The sequence below is a fragment of the Taudactylus pleione genome, unplaced genomic scaffold (assembly GCF_031769625.1).
Source record: "Taudactylus pleione unplaced genomic scaffold, aTauple2 ptg000500l, whole genome shotgun sequence".
Lineage (NCBI taxonomy): Eukaryota > Metazoa > Chordata > Amphibia > Anura > Myobatrachidae > Taudactylus > Taudactylus pleione.
In genome coordinates, this window is record NW_028284902.1 from 661,006 (window position 1) to 680,695 (window position 19,690).

Below are 19,690 nucleotides of genomic sequence, written 5' to 3' on the forward strand. Positions count from 1 at the left end.
AGGATTGCATGGTGCGTTCACAGTGTGCTCCATAGTGTGCCGTAGCGTACGCTGCTGTGGGTAATCGCATGGCGCGATGCTTGCCCACGTTTGTAGTGCGATTGGCAAGGATGTAAGAGGACACTTCTATAAGTCATCTGAGCATAATTATAGAAAACCTCAAAACATGTACTGGGGGGAGGACGGACCCCAGATTTGGGAGAAATTGTGCTAGTTTTTTTTTTTAGCTTTACCTAGTACTTATGAGCACAAATGCTAATGTCTGCAAAAGATAATGTAATACATTCCATTTATTATTATGGAGCCTTAGGGCCATATCCAGTTAGCACCGAACACTGTTCGGGTGCTAATTGTTCCCCGCGATCGGCGAAAAATGGGGATTTTTCGCCGATAATCCCCGATTTTCACCTATATTTATTTACTCCATATCCTATTAATTCGGGCAAAATAATAGGATAGTTCGCCCGCTAACACGTAGGAGCCGCAATAAGCTTGCGGCCCTATGTTTTCTCGCCTTTTTTTGGCCGAAAAAACAGCATTTATCGTGGATTATTTTTCGGGACACAACAGGTCCCGAACCCCCCCCCCCGATAAGTGCCGTTGTCAGTCAGGCCCACTACCGGGCTAATTTTATAGCCCCCAAGCGAGCTAATTAGCCGCGGTAATTTAACGCAGCTAATTGGTTGTGGCCCTTACAATAGTAATGACTAAACTATACTGCATCGACTTACTTATACACAATACATTTAATTTGATCCCCGGAAATGTAAACGCTATAAATTACATATTAGCGAGGATCTTAAAATCGGCGTCATAAAATTGTCTGGTTAAATCAGTGCCCTCTTTGGCACTAGCAGACTGATGGCGAGCTGACATCATAGTGTTTGCACATTTTACAATATAAGGGGAACACGTAGACACGTTGTGATCTGCCGGGCAAATCCTCGGTAACGGACAAGAATAAAATCATGGCTATAAATAATTGAACATATGAATATCCAATGAATAAAAGATAACCAGTCATCTATTATAAAGCTGAAACATTTTTAGGCCTTTTGTTAAGCAAAACAACAGCTATAAAAGAAAATAAAAAAAATCAAGCTATTTAAATGCTACCCACACGCTCATAATAGACACACATCATTACTCCAATACATACTATTAAATATACATGTACCCCAATGAATACTTGTCCAAGGTCTGAGATACAAATGGCAGAGATGGACAGAATTGCAGAGCCACACACCGGTGTCACAATATGCACACTTTAATGTAGAACCGCTAATATGGGAAATAGCAAACAAACTAAAAAAGACACACTTTAAACCAGAGGTTCTCAAACATGGTCCTCAGGACCGCACACAGGTCATGTTTTCCAGGTCACCCAGCAGGAGCACAGGTGTATTCATTACTCACTGACATATTTTGAAAGATACACAGATGGAGATAATTATTGCACTTGTGATTCTGTAAGGAGACCTGGAAAACATGCACTGTTTGGGGTCCTGATTCAGAGGCGCTCGCTATTTGCGAGCGCTCGCTCTGAGTCAGGGTGGATTTTTTTTCTTAAAAATCTGCCTCCAGGCCGCTCGCATAGCTGTGGGTGACCACCCACAGCTTGTGCGGGCGGCCTGGCGATGGTCGCGATTATCGCGACCATCGGGCTTGCGATGAGACCCTTGTGGTAGGGTCTCGTCCACCGCAAGCCCCAGTGAACTTCCTGCTCTAATAGAGCAGGAAGTTCCCTACTGACATCACGTGTGATGTCAGTAGAGCCGCCCACGAACGGCAGGCGTTCCTTCGGAACGTTGACACATCTTTGCCTGGACTTGGAATTCTTTTTTATGCCTTGAGTGCCGCACTATCCCCGCTGTGTATCTACCTTTATGTGAGGGCACCGGCAGAAGCTGACACGTGTGTACTGTGAGTGCCATTCTATATCTACTCTATATATATATACACACACACACAGTTCCCCAAAACGTTGAAAATACATACCACGTTTTTCCTGCAATTGCAAGTCTCTGAGTACCGACTTCTTTGCGGATTGCACATTTGGGGGTTGTAGGCCTCCTTAGGAAGGCACCAGAGTCAGATTTTAAAGTGCAATAATGAGTGCTGGACTACAAGTTGCTACATATACACACACGTTATTATCCTTTATTTAGTGTTCCGCAGCACCTTACAGGGTACATAAACATAACTGAACAAGCAACCACTGACTTAAGCTGCATACACACACACGATTTTTTTTAACGATTATCGTTAAATATCGTTTTACGATAATCGTTTGTAAAAATCGTTCACTTTCTGAGTCAAACGATGAACGATTATCGTTCATACGCGTTCACGTTTGTAGTTCAGTCAGACTTGTCAACTGAACGATTTTCATTAAGGGAATATGCAAAAATCGTTTGTAGTTCAAAAAAATCGTTCATTACATTTTAAAAAATCTGACAGAAAATCGTTAATAAAATCGTTGGTAACAAAATCGTTGTTTGTATGCAGCTTTATAGTACAATACAGGACAAAGATATGCTGCATTAGCGATTAAAACACTCAAATTAAGTAGCAGGGAGTCAGCAATCAAGTGTTAGGTGCCCTAGTGGGGAGTAAGGAGTAGAAGAAAGTATAAGGAGAAACACATGAGGGAAAAGGGCCCTGCTTGTGAGAGCTTACTTAAAATCTATGTGTGTGTGTGTGTGTATATATATATATATATGTATGTATATATGTGTGTGTGTGTGTGTGTGTATATATACAGTCAGGTCCATAAATGTTGGGACATTGACAGAATTTTCAGATTTTGCCCTCTATTCACCACCACAATGGCTTTAAAATGAAACAAACAAGATGTGATTTAACTGCAGACTTTCAGATTTAATTTGAGGGTAATTACCGTACATACTCGAGTATAAATCGACCCGAATATAAGCCGAGGTACCTACTTTTACCCCAAAAAACTGGGAAAACTTACTGACTCGAGTATAAGCCTAGTGTGGGAAATGGCAGCAGCTGGTTGTGCCCCCAGTAGTAATCCCCCCTTTTAGTGCCCCCTGTAGTAATCCCCCACTGGTAGTGCCCCCTGTAGTAATCCTCCTCTGGTAGTTCCCCCAGTGGTAATCCCCCCTTTTAGTGTCCCCTGTAGTAATCCCCCCCTGGTAGTGCCCCCTGTAGTAATCCCCCCCTTGTAGTTCCCCCAGTGGTAATCCCCCCTTTTAGTGCCCCCTGTAGTAATCCCCCCTTGTAGTTCCCCCAGTGGTAATCCCCCCTTTTAGTGCCCCCTGTAGTAATCGCCCCCTGGTAGTGCCCCCTGTAGTCCCCCCCCCCCCCCTAGTAGAGAGAGACGTGAAAAGATTTTAAAAAAAAGTCACTTACCTGAACTCCCGCTCCTGGTCACGCCGCTGTCCACTCCTCCGGCCGCTTTGCATGGGAGAGACGTCGTCATGACGACGTGTCTCCCATCACCCACTGCGGGAGCCGGAAGATGGCTCCCGCAGTGGGAGCAGCAGCAGCCGCTGAGAGTCTGACAGACTCTCAGCGGCTGCTGATTACACCAAACATGCAGCTGCCGGCTCCGGCGGCTGTGTGTTTGGCAGTGTGTAGCGCTGACCGAACTCCGTCCGGTCAGCGCTACACTTGACTCGAGTATAAGCCGAGGGGGTACTTTTCAGCACATTTTTTGTGCTGAAAAACTCGGCTTATACACGAGTATATACGGTACATCCAAATCAGGTGAACGGTGTAGGAATTACAATGGTTTCTATATGTGCCTCCCACTTTTTAAGGGGCCAAAAGTAATGGGACAAACTAAACAATCCTAAATCTAACTTTCACTTTTTAATACTTTGTTGCAAATCCTTTGCAGGCAATTACAGCCTGAAGTCTGGAACGCATAGACATCACCAGATGCTGGGTTTCATCCCTGGTGATGCTCTGCAAATGTCTTCAGTTCCTGCTTGTTCTTGGGGCATTTTCCCTTCAGTTTTGTCTTCATCAAGTGAAATGCATGCTCAATCGGATTCAGGTCAGGGAATTGACTTGGCCATTGCATAACATTCCACTTTTTAGCCTTAAAATGCCCACGCCATGACACTACCACCACCATGCTTCACTGATGAGGTGGTATGTTTTGGATCATGAGCAGTTCCTTTCCTTCTCTTCTCTTCCCATCACTCTGGTACAAGTTGATCTTTGTCTCATCTGTCCATAGGATGTTGTTCCAGAACTGTAATAGCTTTTTTAGATGTTGTTTGACAAACTCTAATCTGGTCTTCCTGTTTTTGTGGCTCACCAATGGTTTGCATCTTGTGGTGAACCCTCTATATTCACTCTTGTGAAGTGTTCTCTTGATTGTTGACTTTGACACATATACATCTACCTCCTGGAGAGTGTTCTTGATTTGGCCAACTGTTGTGAAGGGGTTTTTCTTCACCAGGGAAATAATTCTTTTATCATCCACCAGTTGTTTTCCGTGGTCTTCCGGGTCCTTGGTGTTGCTGAGCTCTCCAGTGCGTTCTTTCTTTTTAAGAATGTTCCTAACAGTTGATTTGGCCACACCTAATGTTTTTGCTATATCTCTGATGGGCTTGCTTCACTGATAGTGACAGCTCTTTGGATCTCATATTGAGAGTTGACAGCAACTGATTCCAAATGTAAATGTCACACCTAGAATCAACTCCAGACCTTTTACCTGCTTAATTGATAATGAAATAACGAGGGAATAGCCCACACCTGTCCATGAAATAGCTTTTGAGTTGATAGTCCCATTACTTTTGACCACTTAAAAAGTGGGAGGCACATATAGAAACCGTTGTAATTCCTACACTGTTCACCTGATTTGGATGTAATTACCCTCAAATTAAATCTGAAAGTCTGCAGTTAAAGCACATCTTGTTTGTTTCATTTCAAAACCATTGTGGTGGTGAATAGAGGCCAAAATCTGAAAATTCTGTCAATGTCCCAATATTTATGGACCTGACTGTATATATATATATATATATATATATATATATATATACACACACACATTTATATATCAGCACCCCCGAACTCCACCAGACACTGGGAGGCTCGTTCTCTACTTGGACCACCTATCTCAGCCCCTTCCACCCATACCCCAGCATCCTACTTGTCCCGGTCACACAAGGCCTGTTCCCGGGCTCCGAGCTGTATGCACTGAGGTAACATGAGCAGATCACTCAGTCCATCCTTAGATGAAGGAAGATACCGGAAATGGAGTGGGCTTGTCCTGTGTGCAGCTTTCAGATAAAAAGACCCATATCCCTTCTGTTGTCGTTGCCGGGTCCCCTGTCTGGAGCTGCACTGTTGCAGCATCAGTACTGTGTACACAGTGGCTGTGTGTTCCGGGGGGCGATCCCTAATCGCCAACCCCTCCCCCCTGGAGCCTCCACTGAGGCATGGCATGACTAGAAGGGCTGTGTAACCCGCAATAAGGCTAGATGTATGTGGACAAATCTGTATTCAGCTGGGTACACACTTCAGCAGATCAGACTGTTTATACCATCCTACTGCAGACCTGCTCGCAGGTTCTACATCCAAAAAATTCAGGGAACAAAACGTGTAGGGATTCCCGATATTTGATGAACCAGCACCAGAGCTGGCACTGGTTCTAAAAATAAGAGGAATAAAACAAGTAGGGGTTCCCCCTGTATTTTCAGAACCAGTACCGGGCACCAGTAGCAGGGGGGTAATGCCACAGCCAGGGGACACACTTGACGGGGTCCCCCCTAACTAGTCAGCCGAGGACGGGGATCATGGGGAAGTGGCTGCAGATGAAATCAGTTCAGTGCATCTAAATCCTTTACTACATGAAAAATACTTGGTAAAACCATTGCTTAGTGTATATTGGCTGCAGGCTTCCTCTTATTCACATGTATGCATTGTACGTTTCTCCTGATCCATAGCGAATCCGTCTTCCACTGGTGTCCTTCAGGCTGTTCTCCACAGTACAAATGCTGTTTATGAGACATAAATATATTTGCGCACTAGGTTTACTTTAAAAATTACCACTGAAATAGGCATGTCACTTTTTATTGAAATATACTGGAGAAAGTACACATATTACCCTATATAGAATGCTCATTATCCTTATTTGCACGTACATAATCGTGAAAGGCAATAGGGGCCTATTCATCAACACTAAAATAACATTTTTAAGGACATTTTCCTTAAATAACGTTATTTTGGTATTCATGAACAGACTTAGCACAGGAGATATCACAGATATCTCCTTGCTAAGTTCCCCTGCGTTAATTTCCACACTGGAAATTGTGGTATTCATCAAATTCCGAAAAGTATGAATTTTCGGAATTTGATGCAGTTACTATTCACCACTGTGAGGTGGCGAATAGCAGAATCCACTTACCTGTATCCGCGTGTGCAGGTCCCCCGATGAGTCCCTCTGGCGCTCTGCTCCGTCCTCAGGCTCCGGAGGCTGGTCGGACATGTGTGCTCCCCAGCAGAGCACAAGAAAGTTTAGAAAAAAAATAAAAAAAGTTATTTTTTTTTTCTAATCTGTCATGTGGTCTGCTGGGAAACCACATGACAGACCAGCAGGACAGAGCCGGAGGCTGCTGCGCGGACAGGTAAATCGGGGGGAGGAGGTGAGCGGAGGGGGGAGGGGTCGGGGGGTACACAAACTTAACGCATCTGTAGGCAGTGCTGCGCATGCGCTGGTTTTACAGATGTAACAGCGCATGCGCAGCACTGTTTCCAGAAGCGATAAGGTAGTGTAAGCAAGGAAAAGTATCTATTTCCCGAAAAGCTGTCATCGCAAAAATTACAGCTTTTCGGAATACTTATGGAGAGGTGGAATGATGAATTCCACCTATAATTAGCTAGAACTCCATGAGAGTTCTAAACCTAATTATCTCTAGAGAATTTTTAGGTTTAATGAATAGGCCCCATAGTCTTCTAATTAGGAAGTTGTAGTTTTCATATAAATGTGAAAGCAATAATAATACACTACACATGATAGATTACCTTTCAACCTAATGGAGTTCCCTATACTGATGTCTGGATTCTGGCTCCCTAAGTGGCAGATTCAATTACTGCTACTATCCCGCACAGTAAGACCAGAAGGTGCACTTAACGCAGATTTTTCCTCGCAGCCTCTGGAGCTGCGAGATAAATTCCACATTAAAGTGTGACCTCTGGGGCTTACAGCGCATGGTAATTCCATAGCTCCGGGCAATTAACCCAGGAGCTATGAGTTAATGTGCGTTAGTCACGTGCTTACCGCGCAAGGAAATTGCAAAGTGATTAAATAGCTCCGGACATTAAACCTTGGAACTGCAGCCGCACAGTAAGTCTAGTGGCTAATTGAATCTGTCCTTAAAAGCTGAAAGGGAAGGTAAACAGAATTTAGACATTCTTCCTTTGGTAACGAGAGACACAACCCACTAATAACCTGCTGTATGACAGCTCCAGTCCTCAAGCACCCATACTGGTCATGTTTTCTGGATTTCTTAATCGTGCACAAGCGAGTTTATCAATTTTCCTGTGCCAAAAGGCACATCACCAGACAAAAATCCAGAAACTTTTGGGTATAGTTGAGGAATGGAGTTGTGGCTGATGTAAGGAGAGGGGAGGTACTCATTGGGGTCAATTCAATTAGGAGCAAATTGGGTCCTGTGAGCTGTTCTCATGGCAAATTTGCACCATGAATTCCATTCCATTCTCCAAGGAAATTCACGTTTGTTTGTGCACAGCCCACTAAGCAGGCGAAAAGGTCGGGAAACTTTTTATTTTATAGTAAAAATAACGGGGCACAGTGCAGAACCTCTGCTACATACTGTAAATCCCAATGAATAATAAAGCCATTGAAGGGGTTTAAATAGCATAATTTGGCCAAGAAAAGACACATCATGGGAGCTTCTAGATGGGAGCTAAAGTGTTTTTTATTCCCAACGTTTTACAAACTTGTATAAAAATCACTTTACAGTAATTTTTCTGTACCCCCAAAACTGTAAAGACTTTAAATTTGCTGAAAATCACCAGCTGGCTACCGCCTTTCAACTATTCATAAAAAATGCAAAAAAAATAAACAGTCATTTGCCACCTTTTAAGAACCACCAGTACTTTCCTGATGGCCACTAACAGGTCCTGCTACCTCGGTTGCAGTTTTTTTGTATTCCAGAATTTCTCACTTTTTCATACCCTTCTCCCAGGTCGCTTTTCTAGAAAAATTGTGTAATCTCCACGAGATTCCTGCAAATCTGTATTTTCTAATTGAATCTTACATCTGTCGAGTACACGCAATTCATGTGTTGTATTTGAGTTTTATGATGCTAATTCATTGCCTCAAATGCACCCCTCTTTGAATTGACCCAATTGACTGAAACGATCCTTAAAGGATTGCCAAACTGTTTGAAAGAAGTCCCCCCATTTCCGCCTCCTTCCAGTCAGAACTCTTTGATCTCTTTGTTCCAGTCCTACACAGAGCTCTCATCTATCGGTGGTGGATGGGGTTATTACTTGATGTCGAGACAGCAGGAGAGGTCGGCATAGGACACGAGACAGCTCTGCAAACTAGTACTTACATTAGATAGGACTACACCTCCACCTTGCCACTGAAGTCTTGGCATAACATGTGGCTCTTCACCACTGAGTTGGTACCAGATTTGGCTTTGCCCATTAGCCTTGGCTCTACACAGTTGACTTGGCACCAGACATACATCTAAACAAGACAACAAATGGAATGGTATGGTTAGTAAATATATTTCAATGCCTCTATTTTACTGTGCCTAACAATAGGAGTTAGTTGGAGTTCGGGTCTCAATTACAAACGCAAAATGTGCTCAACGTGGCATTTGTGCTTAGCTTGTAAAGTGGCGGTATAAGAACAATGCAAGGACAGTGTCTGCATTAAGCTGGTCATAAACCAGAAGAATGTCGATCCAACAAGCCAACTAGTTGGCTGGTTGGAACGATAGGACATCATTGTGTTTGCTCCCACATGGCAAAAAAAAAAAAGGTAATCTCAACTTGTTGGAAAAATCAAACGTTTGATTTTTTTTTTTTTCCCCCCCCAACTAGTTGCCCAACAACCAATCGAACCATAAGTAGGTGGACAATGGCCGTCTACTTTTGTCACACTCGACATCCTGCTGCAGCTCATCTTCTGCAGTGCCTCTAGTGCTCCTACACTACTTCCTGCCAAATTTGGCTTTTTACAGGACAAGCCCCACATTGCCCTGGAGGGTGTGGGCAAGCAGACGTGTAGGTTGGCCCTGTAGGTCCAGTTTCCTGACTGCACTTCAGTGTCTGCCTCCCAAAGCCATTATCTTACAAGGAGAGTCAATATTATCTCGGGACACCGAGATCTGCAGAGCGAAGCTCTCTAAAGCTGCAGCTTTCTTGTTCATCACAGCCAGAGGTATTGGCAGCAGTACAGCCTGTGCTGCTTCTAGTGTTGGTGCTCTGGCAGAGGGGAACAGGACATCTCAGGGCGGAGAGGGGAGCTGGGCATCAGAAGACGGGAGTTGGGCAACTGAGGGTAAAGAGGAGCTGGGTGTCTAAGGAGAGTAAAGAGGAGCTGGTGGACAAGTCTCTTGGGAGGAAAGAAGCACATTGGAGATCGGAAGAGGAAGAAGGGACTAATGCTGGGTACGCACCGGCATAGATATTGGTTGATCAATTGATCGGCCAAGATATCTTGTGTGCGAGGGCCAGGGTGTACCAGAGATATGTCTGCGAACTAAGTCGTTCACAGACATATTGTTCCAGATATATTGGGGCATCGTGCTGTGTGTACGGGCGATCAGCCGACCGCCCATACACTTGCAGGAGACCGCGGGGAGGGGGGGTGCAACACGCCCCCTATGGCCAGCAGCCAGATAATGGTTGTTCAATGTATATCATGGTATGTACCCAGCTTTACTGTAAGCATCTGATAAGGTAGAAAGGAGAACTGATTAGGTAAAGGGAGATCTGGTGAGGAAGAAGGGAGTAGAAGATTTGATTATATAAAAGGTCCTACATTTAATGCAACGCCAGCGATTTCTGCAAGACTGCTCTAAAAAACAAATTCAGAAGCAACAAGCATTGATCACAAATGTTTCCAAATCCTTTACAATTTATTTCACGGGGACACAAGAGGCAGAGACTGTAGGGGCCTATTCATTAAACGTAAAAATTCAATGCAGATAATTAGCTTTAGAACTCTCATAGAGTTCTAGCTAATTATAGGTGGAATTCATCATTCCACCTCTCCATAAGTATCTATTCCGAAAAGCTGTCATTTTTGCGATGACAGCTTTTCGGGAAATAGATACTTTTCCCTGCTTACACTACCTTATCGCATCTGGAAGCAGTGCTGCGCATGCGCTGTTACATCTGTAAAACCAGCGCATGCGCAGCACTGCCTACAGATGCGTTAAGATTCGTACCCCCCCCCCCCCCCGACCTACCTGTCGGCGCAGCAGCCTCCGGCTCCGTCCTGCTGGTCTGTCATGTGGTTTCCCAGCAGGCCATATGACAGATTAGAAAAAAAATAATTTTTTTTTTTTCTTTTTCTAAACTTTCTTGTGCTCTGCTGGGGAGCACACATGACAGACCAGCCTCCGGAGCCTGAGGATGGAGCAGAGCGCCGGAGGGACTCGTCGGGGGACCTGCACACGCTGATACAGGTAAGTGGATTCTGCTATTCGCCACCTCACAGTGGCGAATAGTAACTGCATCAAATTCCGAAAATTGATAATTTTCGGAATTTGATGAATACCATAATTTCCACATCCCCATACTAATGTATGGGGAGTGTCGAAATTAACGCAGGGGAACTTCACAAGGCGATATCTGTGATATCTCCTGTGTTAAGTCTGTTCATGAATACCAAAATAACGTTATTTAAGGAAAATGTCCTTAAAAACGTTATTTTAGTGTTGATGAATAGGCCATTGTAAAGCTATCCCAGCAAAACGTTTTACACTTTCTGTATACAAGCACTTCACATTTGTGTACAGGAATCTAACTATTGTAATTACCTAATTATACATATAAAGATGTGACAATATTAGCTAACTACTCACAACACATCTAAAATATAGGGGTCATTCCAATCAGGTGCAAATTGTGAGGTTGTTTCACACGAATGCACGCACCCAAGAATTCTCCAATCCAATAAAAAATGCCTATTTGCAGTACACGCAGTGGGGGTTTGCAAATGGACTGCCAAATGAGAATTGAGAGAAGTACATGAAAAAATGACCCCGGGATTTTGAACATGGGTCCAACCCAGCTGCAAACTGGGTCATACCCCTTTCACACTGCACCTTCAACCCGGGTTATTCCAGGTTCACACCGAATCTGGGTCAGCCCTGTTAAACCCTGTGAATGTCATTAAAAATTTACTTTTTCAGGCTCACAAAGATAAGATCAGGGAGAAAGGGAGGGGTGGGGACTGCTCACAGCATTACAGGAATCATGGCTGATAGGTTACCAGTGTGTAGCCCTGAGTTCATGAGTGTTTATGCGTTTACTGCTGTTTGATTCATCATTCAGCCAGTGAGAGCATGATGCAGCATACTGTAGTGTACGGTTCACTTCTTCATCACTCCAATTAGCCATCACTGTAATGACAGAAGTAGTAATAACCCCCTTTTAGAATGCTGTCTCTGCTGTTGTCTGCAGTGCGCTGTCTGTGTGGCTGGCTGCTGACATCATCAAGTGAGACCCAGGAACATCCAATCAGTGGTGTTTGCCAAGTTCCAGGTTGGATAACCCAGGTAGGACCCGTTCACACTGCACTACGGCCTTGGTCGGTCCAGTGTTCAACCCTGCTCGATTGCAGGGTTGAAATACCGGGCTGCTCGACCCGGGAATTTTCTTGGTAGCGCGTTCACACTGCACCTCGACCCGTCAATATCCCGGGTTATCTTTGCGATGTGAAGGGGGCATTAGTGTTCTAGATAATCTGTCCTTATTACATTAAATGCCCTGAATTATTTGTTTATAAATGTAAAGGAGAGAGCAGATTTAGAACTATATAGCAAGCAAACGCTTCTGCATTTCCTAGGTGGCAAATTTGAAGTGTGCCTGCCGCACCTAATCCAACAATTATAGTATAGCACAAGTCTAATTAATATAAATACCCCAATTTTGTTGCATTAAAAAATAATTATTAACATGCAGAAGAGAGCAGACATTGTGCACCTACTTCTGACACATCACAAGACGGCTTGTACAGTATGATGAAAAAGTTGGTAAAGTGTGTGGTGCACTATTTTAGTTGGACATACAAGTTGGTCAGTTGGATGAAAGTTGGTCTGATGTATGGCGAGCTTTACGCTGGGAGTGATCAGTACCAAGAGATGTGACTTGACAGGGATAGTAATAAATGTTAAAATGACAGTACACAATTAATACTCAATATATCCAAGGCTGGACATTAATAACTAATAAAAGGCACATTTACAGCATGACAGGAAATTAGAACAAGATGCAAAGTAAAGTTTCAGTACACCTATGCTTCGTTACTGCAGACTGATTGCTAATATCACTGTAACAATGGGTGTAGATCGCATCAGCACTAGTGTAGTATTATGCTGGGTACACACTGACAGATATATTGGCCAATCAATTGATCGGTCAAAAAATTTGCTGCACGTCAGCCAGTGTATACCAGCAATATGTCTGAACAGCGTCGTTCACAGGTATATAGCGTTGGCTGCGCTGCACAGCCGATGGACAGATATGTCTGTAGACATATCTGCCCATCAGCAGGTGTGTATTGGCCGGCTGCAGACCGCCAGTACACACAGAGAAGCAGCCGCAGGGAGGGGGACGGGACACACCCCCCGGGACCCGCTTCAGCATGCAGAGGATGGCTGTTCAGTGTGTTTGAATGACCAACGTCTGCCGATATATCGCACCATTAGAATAAACCTGAGGGATTCAAGGCACATTTAAGCCTGTCAGATGCAACAGCTGATGCTTCTCATCAGTTAAAATTTTGCGCCAGGGGTGGAGTACCAGCAAATTAGAGTGTCAGCCTCTTAAGAGTTACATAGGTTTGAATGAAAAGCATAAAATGTTTGAGGCTAATATAGTAGCCCAAGGCAAAACCATTTACACATCAAATGAAGGGTCCGGACGCATCCAGTAACACCCCTTTCACACTACAAGCAATAACCCGGATTATTGCACGTGACGCGCAGCAAACCAGGTTATTGTGCAAAGGGCCCAGTCGTAGTAACCCCGGTCGAGCAGGCATTTCAACCTTGGTAACGAGCAAGGTTGTACACTGATTCCACCCAGCTCGCGCTGCAGTGTGTAGACAATACCATTTGGTGAGAGTCCATCTTTTCCCTACAGTATGTGGCGTTTTATTCTGTTAATGTCTTATGTATAATACAGTACTACACTATTGGATATGTTATAGTTATTCTATATATGCTGGACATATGACGTTATGGGAGAGTGAAGGAAGAGTTATCATTTGACAGAAAGCGGTGTGATCCACTTCCCCACGCCCATTTGTCTACGGATGTTGTAGTAGACCACCATTTTTGGTAGGAGAGCCATATTGGGTTGAATATATATTATTGAATTAAATGACCGGGGGGGGCGGGGAGACTACTGCCCTCTGCACACCTCAGATCAATGCTCATAAACCGATGAACGATACCTTGGTCGCCTGTAAACTTAAGACAAAAAAAAAAAATATATATATATATATATATGCAGCACATCGTTTAGTGGCCGCATCCAGGAGCACGCCGCCAGATCACATCTGCTGTGCAGAACATCAGATGTGAGCGTGCAATCGCAGGTACACATTGGACAAAGCCATGCGCTACACAACGGAGGAGCTCCGTGTGATTCGTTAGCACAGGGCATCTTTTTGAGCGACTTATTTGCATAGCGATGCAAATATTTAGCATAAGCAGCTTCTGCTGATTAAAATGATATGCGGCATGCCTATATTCTTTATCCGACTGCGGGTGTATCTGCATACGAAATGCTACGTGTTACAGCCACATTTGAAAGTAAAATGTTGCACGAAAACACTCTGTGCTACAGAGTCACGCCACGGCATGACTAGAAGGGCTGTTTAGCGCGCAAGGAGGCTAGATGTACGAGGACATCTGTATATCATTCCAATCTGCATCAAAACGATGTATTGTCTAATGCAGGCATGGCAAACTCCAAATACCAACCGGGCCGAATATTCAAGGTCTAAGGGCCGTATTCAATTAGGTGCGAAAAGCCATTTTCTGCGGAAAAGTTTAGCCGGTGACGTCATTTCACCCGGCGAAAACTTATCCCCGCATTCAATTATATATAAAAAAAAAAACTTGCCACCACCCCAAAAAAACTTTCATTTTGGGGGCAGGGGTTTGGGCCCACACAGTCGGGCCGCATGTTTGACATGCTTGCTCGAATGTGTACCCAGTTTAAAGAATACAATCACTTTTTTTTTTAGGTGTTCCAAGGGTTAGACTAGCTAGGTTTGCAGATGGTAGCCTTTTGCTATTGGTAATTTGACTGTCATTACGAAGTATGATAGGCCATGGCTTGCTGTCCCAGGAAGTGTTTACAGATTTAAAAAAAAAAAAAAAAAAAAATATTATGGTCAAATAATAATAAAAAAAACCCCTGCACTTTGCTCACACCTAGAGTGACAAATTAGTGAGGTTTTTTTTTTTTTAAGTTACAAAAATTATGAATTTTATATGTTATGTACGCAGCAGTACATTTATTGTATTATACATTGAAAGAGTATATCCCCCCCCTATCAATTGGCTTATGCCACCATCAGTGTATCTATGCTGGCACAGTTGGCTCGTATCTGATTTGCTTCCTGCCCTCTCTATTGATTGGACACCGTGCTCAATGGGAGCGTTGTAACCAATATACAGACTACTTCTGCATTCAGTGGAGATAGTGACATCACCAGGTTTTATAGCAGCCTATGACATCACAACTATTTTTTCACCTCTGTTAAGAATTGTATTCATTTAACTTGTTTCCTCAACCCCCTTCTCTGCCCCACTCATACAGAAATGTCTCACTGCCAGACGGTCAGCCCAAAACAGCAAAAAAAAAAAAAAAAAAAAAAAAAAAAGAATTCAAGCCTGCTCATTTACCTTTGCCTTAAGTAGCTGTATATATTGATACATTGTGCAGCATTCCTACCTCTCCCCATAACATTTAAAACTATACATTTGACACTAGAACTAGCTCAGTACATTTGGAGATAAATAATTGCCGCAGCACTACTTGTGTAAAGATCATTTTTATCCTAGGAACACAGACTTCTGTCCCTGCCATAGTACAGATTACATCTATGCTGCTTGTGTTCCCTGTAAGGCAGAATATGTCTATTTTCTCCTGAAAAAAAATTACACAAAAAGAGCAAGAGTCAACTGCATTAACTTTATTATTATATTCATGTCCATCATACAATTAAAAAAAACAACAGATATTCAACACTGAAAATCACACAATTTTATTTTGTCTGCAGTTTAGTTTGTCGTCAATTTCTTCACATGGTAAATGTAATGTGCTTTCACTGATGTTTTCTTTTCTAATTAAATACTCAAAAACAATAACTAATAATGTTAAAAAAGCCTTAGCGGGCAATTAGCTTGGAACTGAATTGCTCCATAATGCCATATAAGTTTTCACTGCCAGCAATGACCAGGAATTAAAAAACATTGCCCAGTACCATCACGGATGGAGAGAGACATTTTTGCAAAAGAGAACTTGAACACAATACCTCATGCCGACACTGTCCCAGTTTCATTTCTTTAGTCTTACTCCTGGGGGCTGGTTATATACAACTCTCCAATTGGTAAGTACTTCACCTGCTCTTAAAACAATTAACATCTCTCCTTTGCTTATGGGTTTTGTATTGTACTACTTTAGATAAGTTAACTGCCTGTGCGAGTTGTATGTATGTGTTTTGATATTTTGCATTAATAAAGAAAGATATAAAAAGCAAATAGCCCCCACCCTCATCCCACTAAACACAAAAAAATTACAAAAACAAGTCTTATGCAACACTGGTGGGAGCGCCGAACATGAAGCTGTTTGTTAGGAGCCGGGACAAGATCGGGTCATGAGTTGAGATGCTTTTTTTTTTTTTTCGTCATTGCAAAGGCAACTCGACCCCCCTTGTGGCTAATTAAACTGACCCCTGTGTGTACAATATAAAATACCTAGCAAGGCCACAGCAGTAATTTTGGTAAAGAATACAAGACAATACAGTATCACCACAAACAAAAGCATCTCTAGCTCTATAAACTAAGGTAGCTTTACAGATAGGAGGGAATTAAGCAAATGCTGAAGAGGTTAAACAATAGTGTTTTTTTTGCACATGCAAGTACATTATCACTATTTATTATTTATCTTGTGTTTTATTTGCATTTTTTTGTTTCTTCAGATCTCAACACAAAATGAACAGTCATGCCCCATACAAAGGATAGAAAATAAATACATCGGAGAAAACGGGGTGGTCATGACCGTAAGATGCCAGAATGACAGCTAGATATCATTCCCAGTGGCTGGACTAGTGGTGTAAAAGTTAATAGAACTATATAATATATTGCTTTGCTTCAGCTATTTGCCTTATAAACTATTAACCAATGCAATTTTCGCCGGAGGCTAGAAGGGAGCAGAGAGATGGATGGTGCCACAATCCTAGTAGTCTGAAGTGAGAGATGGCCGCATTGACTGTAGGTTGGGATGATGAAAACAAAAGTAATTACAGGTGTCAGCTACAGAAATAATGGTTTTCAACAGGTTAGTGTAACAATATATTCAATGACAGGCCCCACTTCTTTTATTCCACTGCCGGCAAATGACAAATGTCGGCAACAATGGCTAAAATGCGGGAATATATAAGCATATCACCCAAACCTCAATACGATACAGTTTTACTGCAATGTATAGTGTTCGAAGTAACATAGTTAATCGATGAGGGTCTCAGTATAAATGTACATTTTCTTTTATCAACTATGATGGAGTCTTTTAAAAATGTCACCCCAGACTTTTTTTTTTTTTTTTTTATTATTATTATTATTATTATTAGACAGAATAAATTGCAATTTCTTTTTGAAAGAGCACAAAAAGGGATATATATAAAAAAAAAAATTTGGGATATATTTTTGTAATATACTAAGAGAATCATTAGCCGCCTCCATTTATATACAGTAGTGCCAGCAGATTCCGTAATCACCCAGTCCCCGCACCTGTGCCGCTAACAGTCTGATGTACATACTATAACGCCGCCCCAACGCGTAGGTTCCTGGACTTTAGGAGTAATCCAGAGGCACCACAGGAAGCCCACACAGCCACTGGGAGAACATACAAAAAAAAAGAAAAACCACTATGTAGTCGGGTTGGTACAGAACTCAGCACTGCGAGGCAGCATAGACAACCACTGTGTCACATTAAAACACATCGGTGACAAGCCTACTTGCTTTATATGTGGCTTTGGATGGAGATGCTTTACAATTTCCCGCTCAGCTACGCTCATTCCTTAAAATGACATATACTGGGAGTGGTGTTTAAAGAAAAGCAGTTTTTCTGTAAAAGGCCAAAGTAATGCATCTGTTACATTGTAATCTGCTCTTTTTGGTTGATGTCAACTGTGCAAGTACGGACTCATACGCGGACTGTGGCTTAGGGTTGCGTCGCTGCAGAGAGAAGGTGGTGGGGTCATTCTTTTGTAGCCTCACAGCAACAGCCTCGTGCTTTGAACAAGTGGGGAATGAGTAAGACATTCATTGGTTAAATCAGTGGTTCCCAAACTGGGTTCTGTAACACCTTGATGTGCCACAGGGCACGTACAGGGGTGCCACGGGTTGAGGATTCAGTTCCAAGTAAAAACACAGATACTCTTGGGCCCTGTGATTCAAGAAAGTTTGGAAACCACTGGGTTAATCGATGGAACATACTTTTCTACTGGCAAGCTTTCAGACGGATGCTTTGCACGGTTGCTGCAGAAGGCAGAGGAATAAGGAACAAGCTCTGAATTAATGTGTTCGCCATGATATAAGATTGTCAAACTCTGAAACCCTGAAATCTGGATAATGCTGGTTTAAAGGTTTATGGCTTGTCAAAAATTTAATAAAATATTTTCTGTCAGACTATAGGGGTTCATCCAGACTTACCATACAGTGCATCACTCTCAAAGAGCCGGACGCCTATCATAAGAGACTAGGGAGCAGATGTATAATAGTATTATAGTGGCACTTAGGCCGCTATAACGCTTCCTGCTTCGCCTCATTGCCATCTCATCCGCCGGGAGTGGGGTGCGATCCCCGCTAGAGCACAAGCATCGCAAGATCCCGTGTGCAGCCCCTGGATCCGGCAGCTGCCGCAACAGAGACAGCGCTGCACCTGCTGTGGGGAATAGGGTAACGCCAGCTGCCGATATCGATAGCTGCAACTGGCGGAATGGTCAGGCAAACTCACCGTTCATACATTATCCAGCACATCGGCGCTGCCATCTTGTAGATAGTAGCACCGATAATGACAGGGGCGTTATGCGCCCCTGTCATTTACCGCCCAGCCCCCTAGTAATACATGAGGGAGAAGCTGTATCGGCGCACATTCAGCATTTTATGCATCTCCCCTTAGAAGTCATATTGGGCACACCAGAACATTCGCAGTAGCACTTTCGTGCTTTAACTTTCCCTGAATAGTCTGAGGGGTCTAAAATGCGTACCAATTCTCTATACAAAAGCGTAGTATACAGGCAACAGGTCTCGTGTCTAAAGAGTAGTAGGATCTTGATGGTCATCTTGCATTTCTGCCCACCTTATTCCTGGAGCACCGGTAATAGCTGAAAGCAGGTTATACATTCAATGAGCCAGCTTGAGGGGGCAAACCAGACCTTTGCTTGGCGTACTCTGCTTGGGGTATATTTGGAAGCCTTATCGTAGATTACATACTGTGTGCAAAACCTTTGGTCGGAATCCGCCTCGGCGTGGTAAGCTACTGTGTTGATAGTTTGTGTCACATCACTATCTGGTTTTGGTTGGCGAATAAGGATTTGGCCCCCAGCAGCTTTAACCAACTCAATCAGGTCTTCCTTTCTGTGCTCTCTGAAAGATCCCAGGAAGTAGAAGTGACATCCGTCCAGCAACCTCGGCAGCTAAGCGAGATATAACAGAAGCCAAATTACACACAGAGATTTAATTACGGGATTTGAAGAAGCTAACGTCAGAGAACTTCTCAGTGACTCTACAATTAGTCATTTATACAGCTGATCAAGGGGGAAAAAACCTCCCAAAAAACAGGATCCTCAACATAGGAGAGAAAAATTGTTTTGGTATAGATCTATTCCCAGCAAGCTATGGGACTAAGGGTCTGATTCAGAGGCGCTCGCAAAAAGCGAGCGCTCGCTCTGAATCAGGGCGGCCGCTTTTTTTTTTAAAACCCGGCCTCCTGGCCACTTGCTAAGCTGTGGGTGACCACCCACAGATATTGCGTGCAGCCAGGTGATGGTCACGACCATCGGGCTTGCGACGAGACCCTTGCGATAGGGTCTCGTTCCCACAAACCCCAGTGAGCTTCCTGCTCTAATAGAGCAGAAAGCTCACTACTGACATCACGAGTGATGTCAGTAGGGCCGCCCATAAACGACAGGCTTTCCTTCAGGAACGCCTCCGTTTCACCAGCCACCCCCCCTCCCCGCCTACAAAACGGGGCGAGCTGT

General features: G+C 43.4%; 1 protein-coding gene across 3 annotated transcripts in view; it reads right to left on the reverse strand.

Annotated features, from left to right (window-relative positions):
- Positions 1–16,001: 16,001 nt before the first annotated feature.
- Positions 16,002–19,690, reverse strand: part of BARD1 (BRCA1 associated RING domain 1) — an 84,806-nt gene continuing 81,117 nt past the window's right edge. Inside the window, exons 11-12 of one of the 3 annotated variants that reach the window (XM_088449919.1) lie at positions 18,924–19,126; positions 16,002–16,698 (exon numbers count right to left, since the gene is read on the reverse strand). In XM_088449919.1, coding sequence (XP_088306045.1) covers positions 16,581–16,698; positions 18,924–19,126 — 321 coding nt within the window. In that variant the 3' untranslated portion in view covers positions 16,002–16,580. Of the gene's footprint in view, positions 19,127–19,690 lie in introns of all 3 variants that reach the window. The other 2 variants (XM_088449918.1, XM_088449917.1) reach the window with 2 other exon arrangements.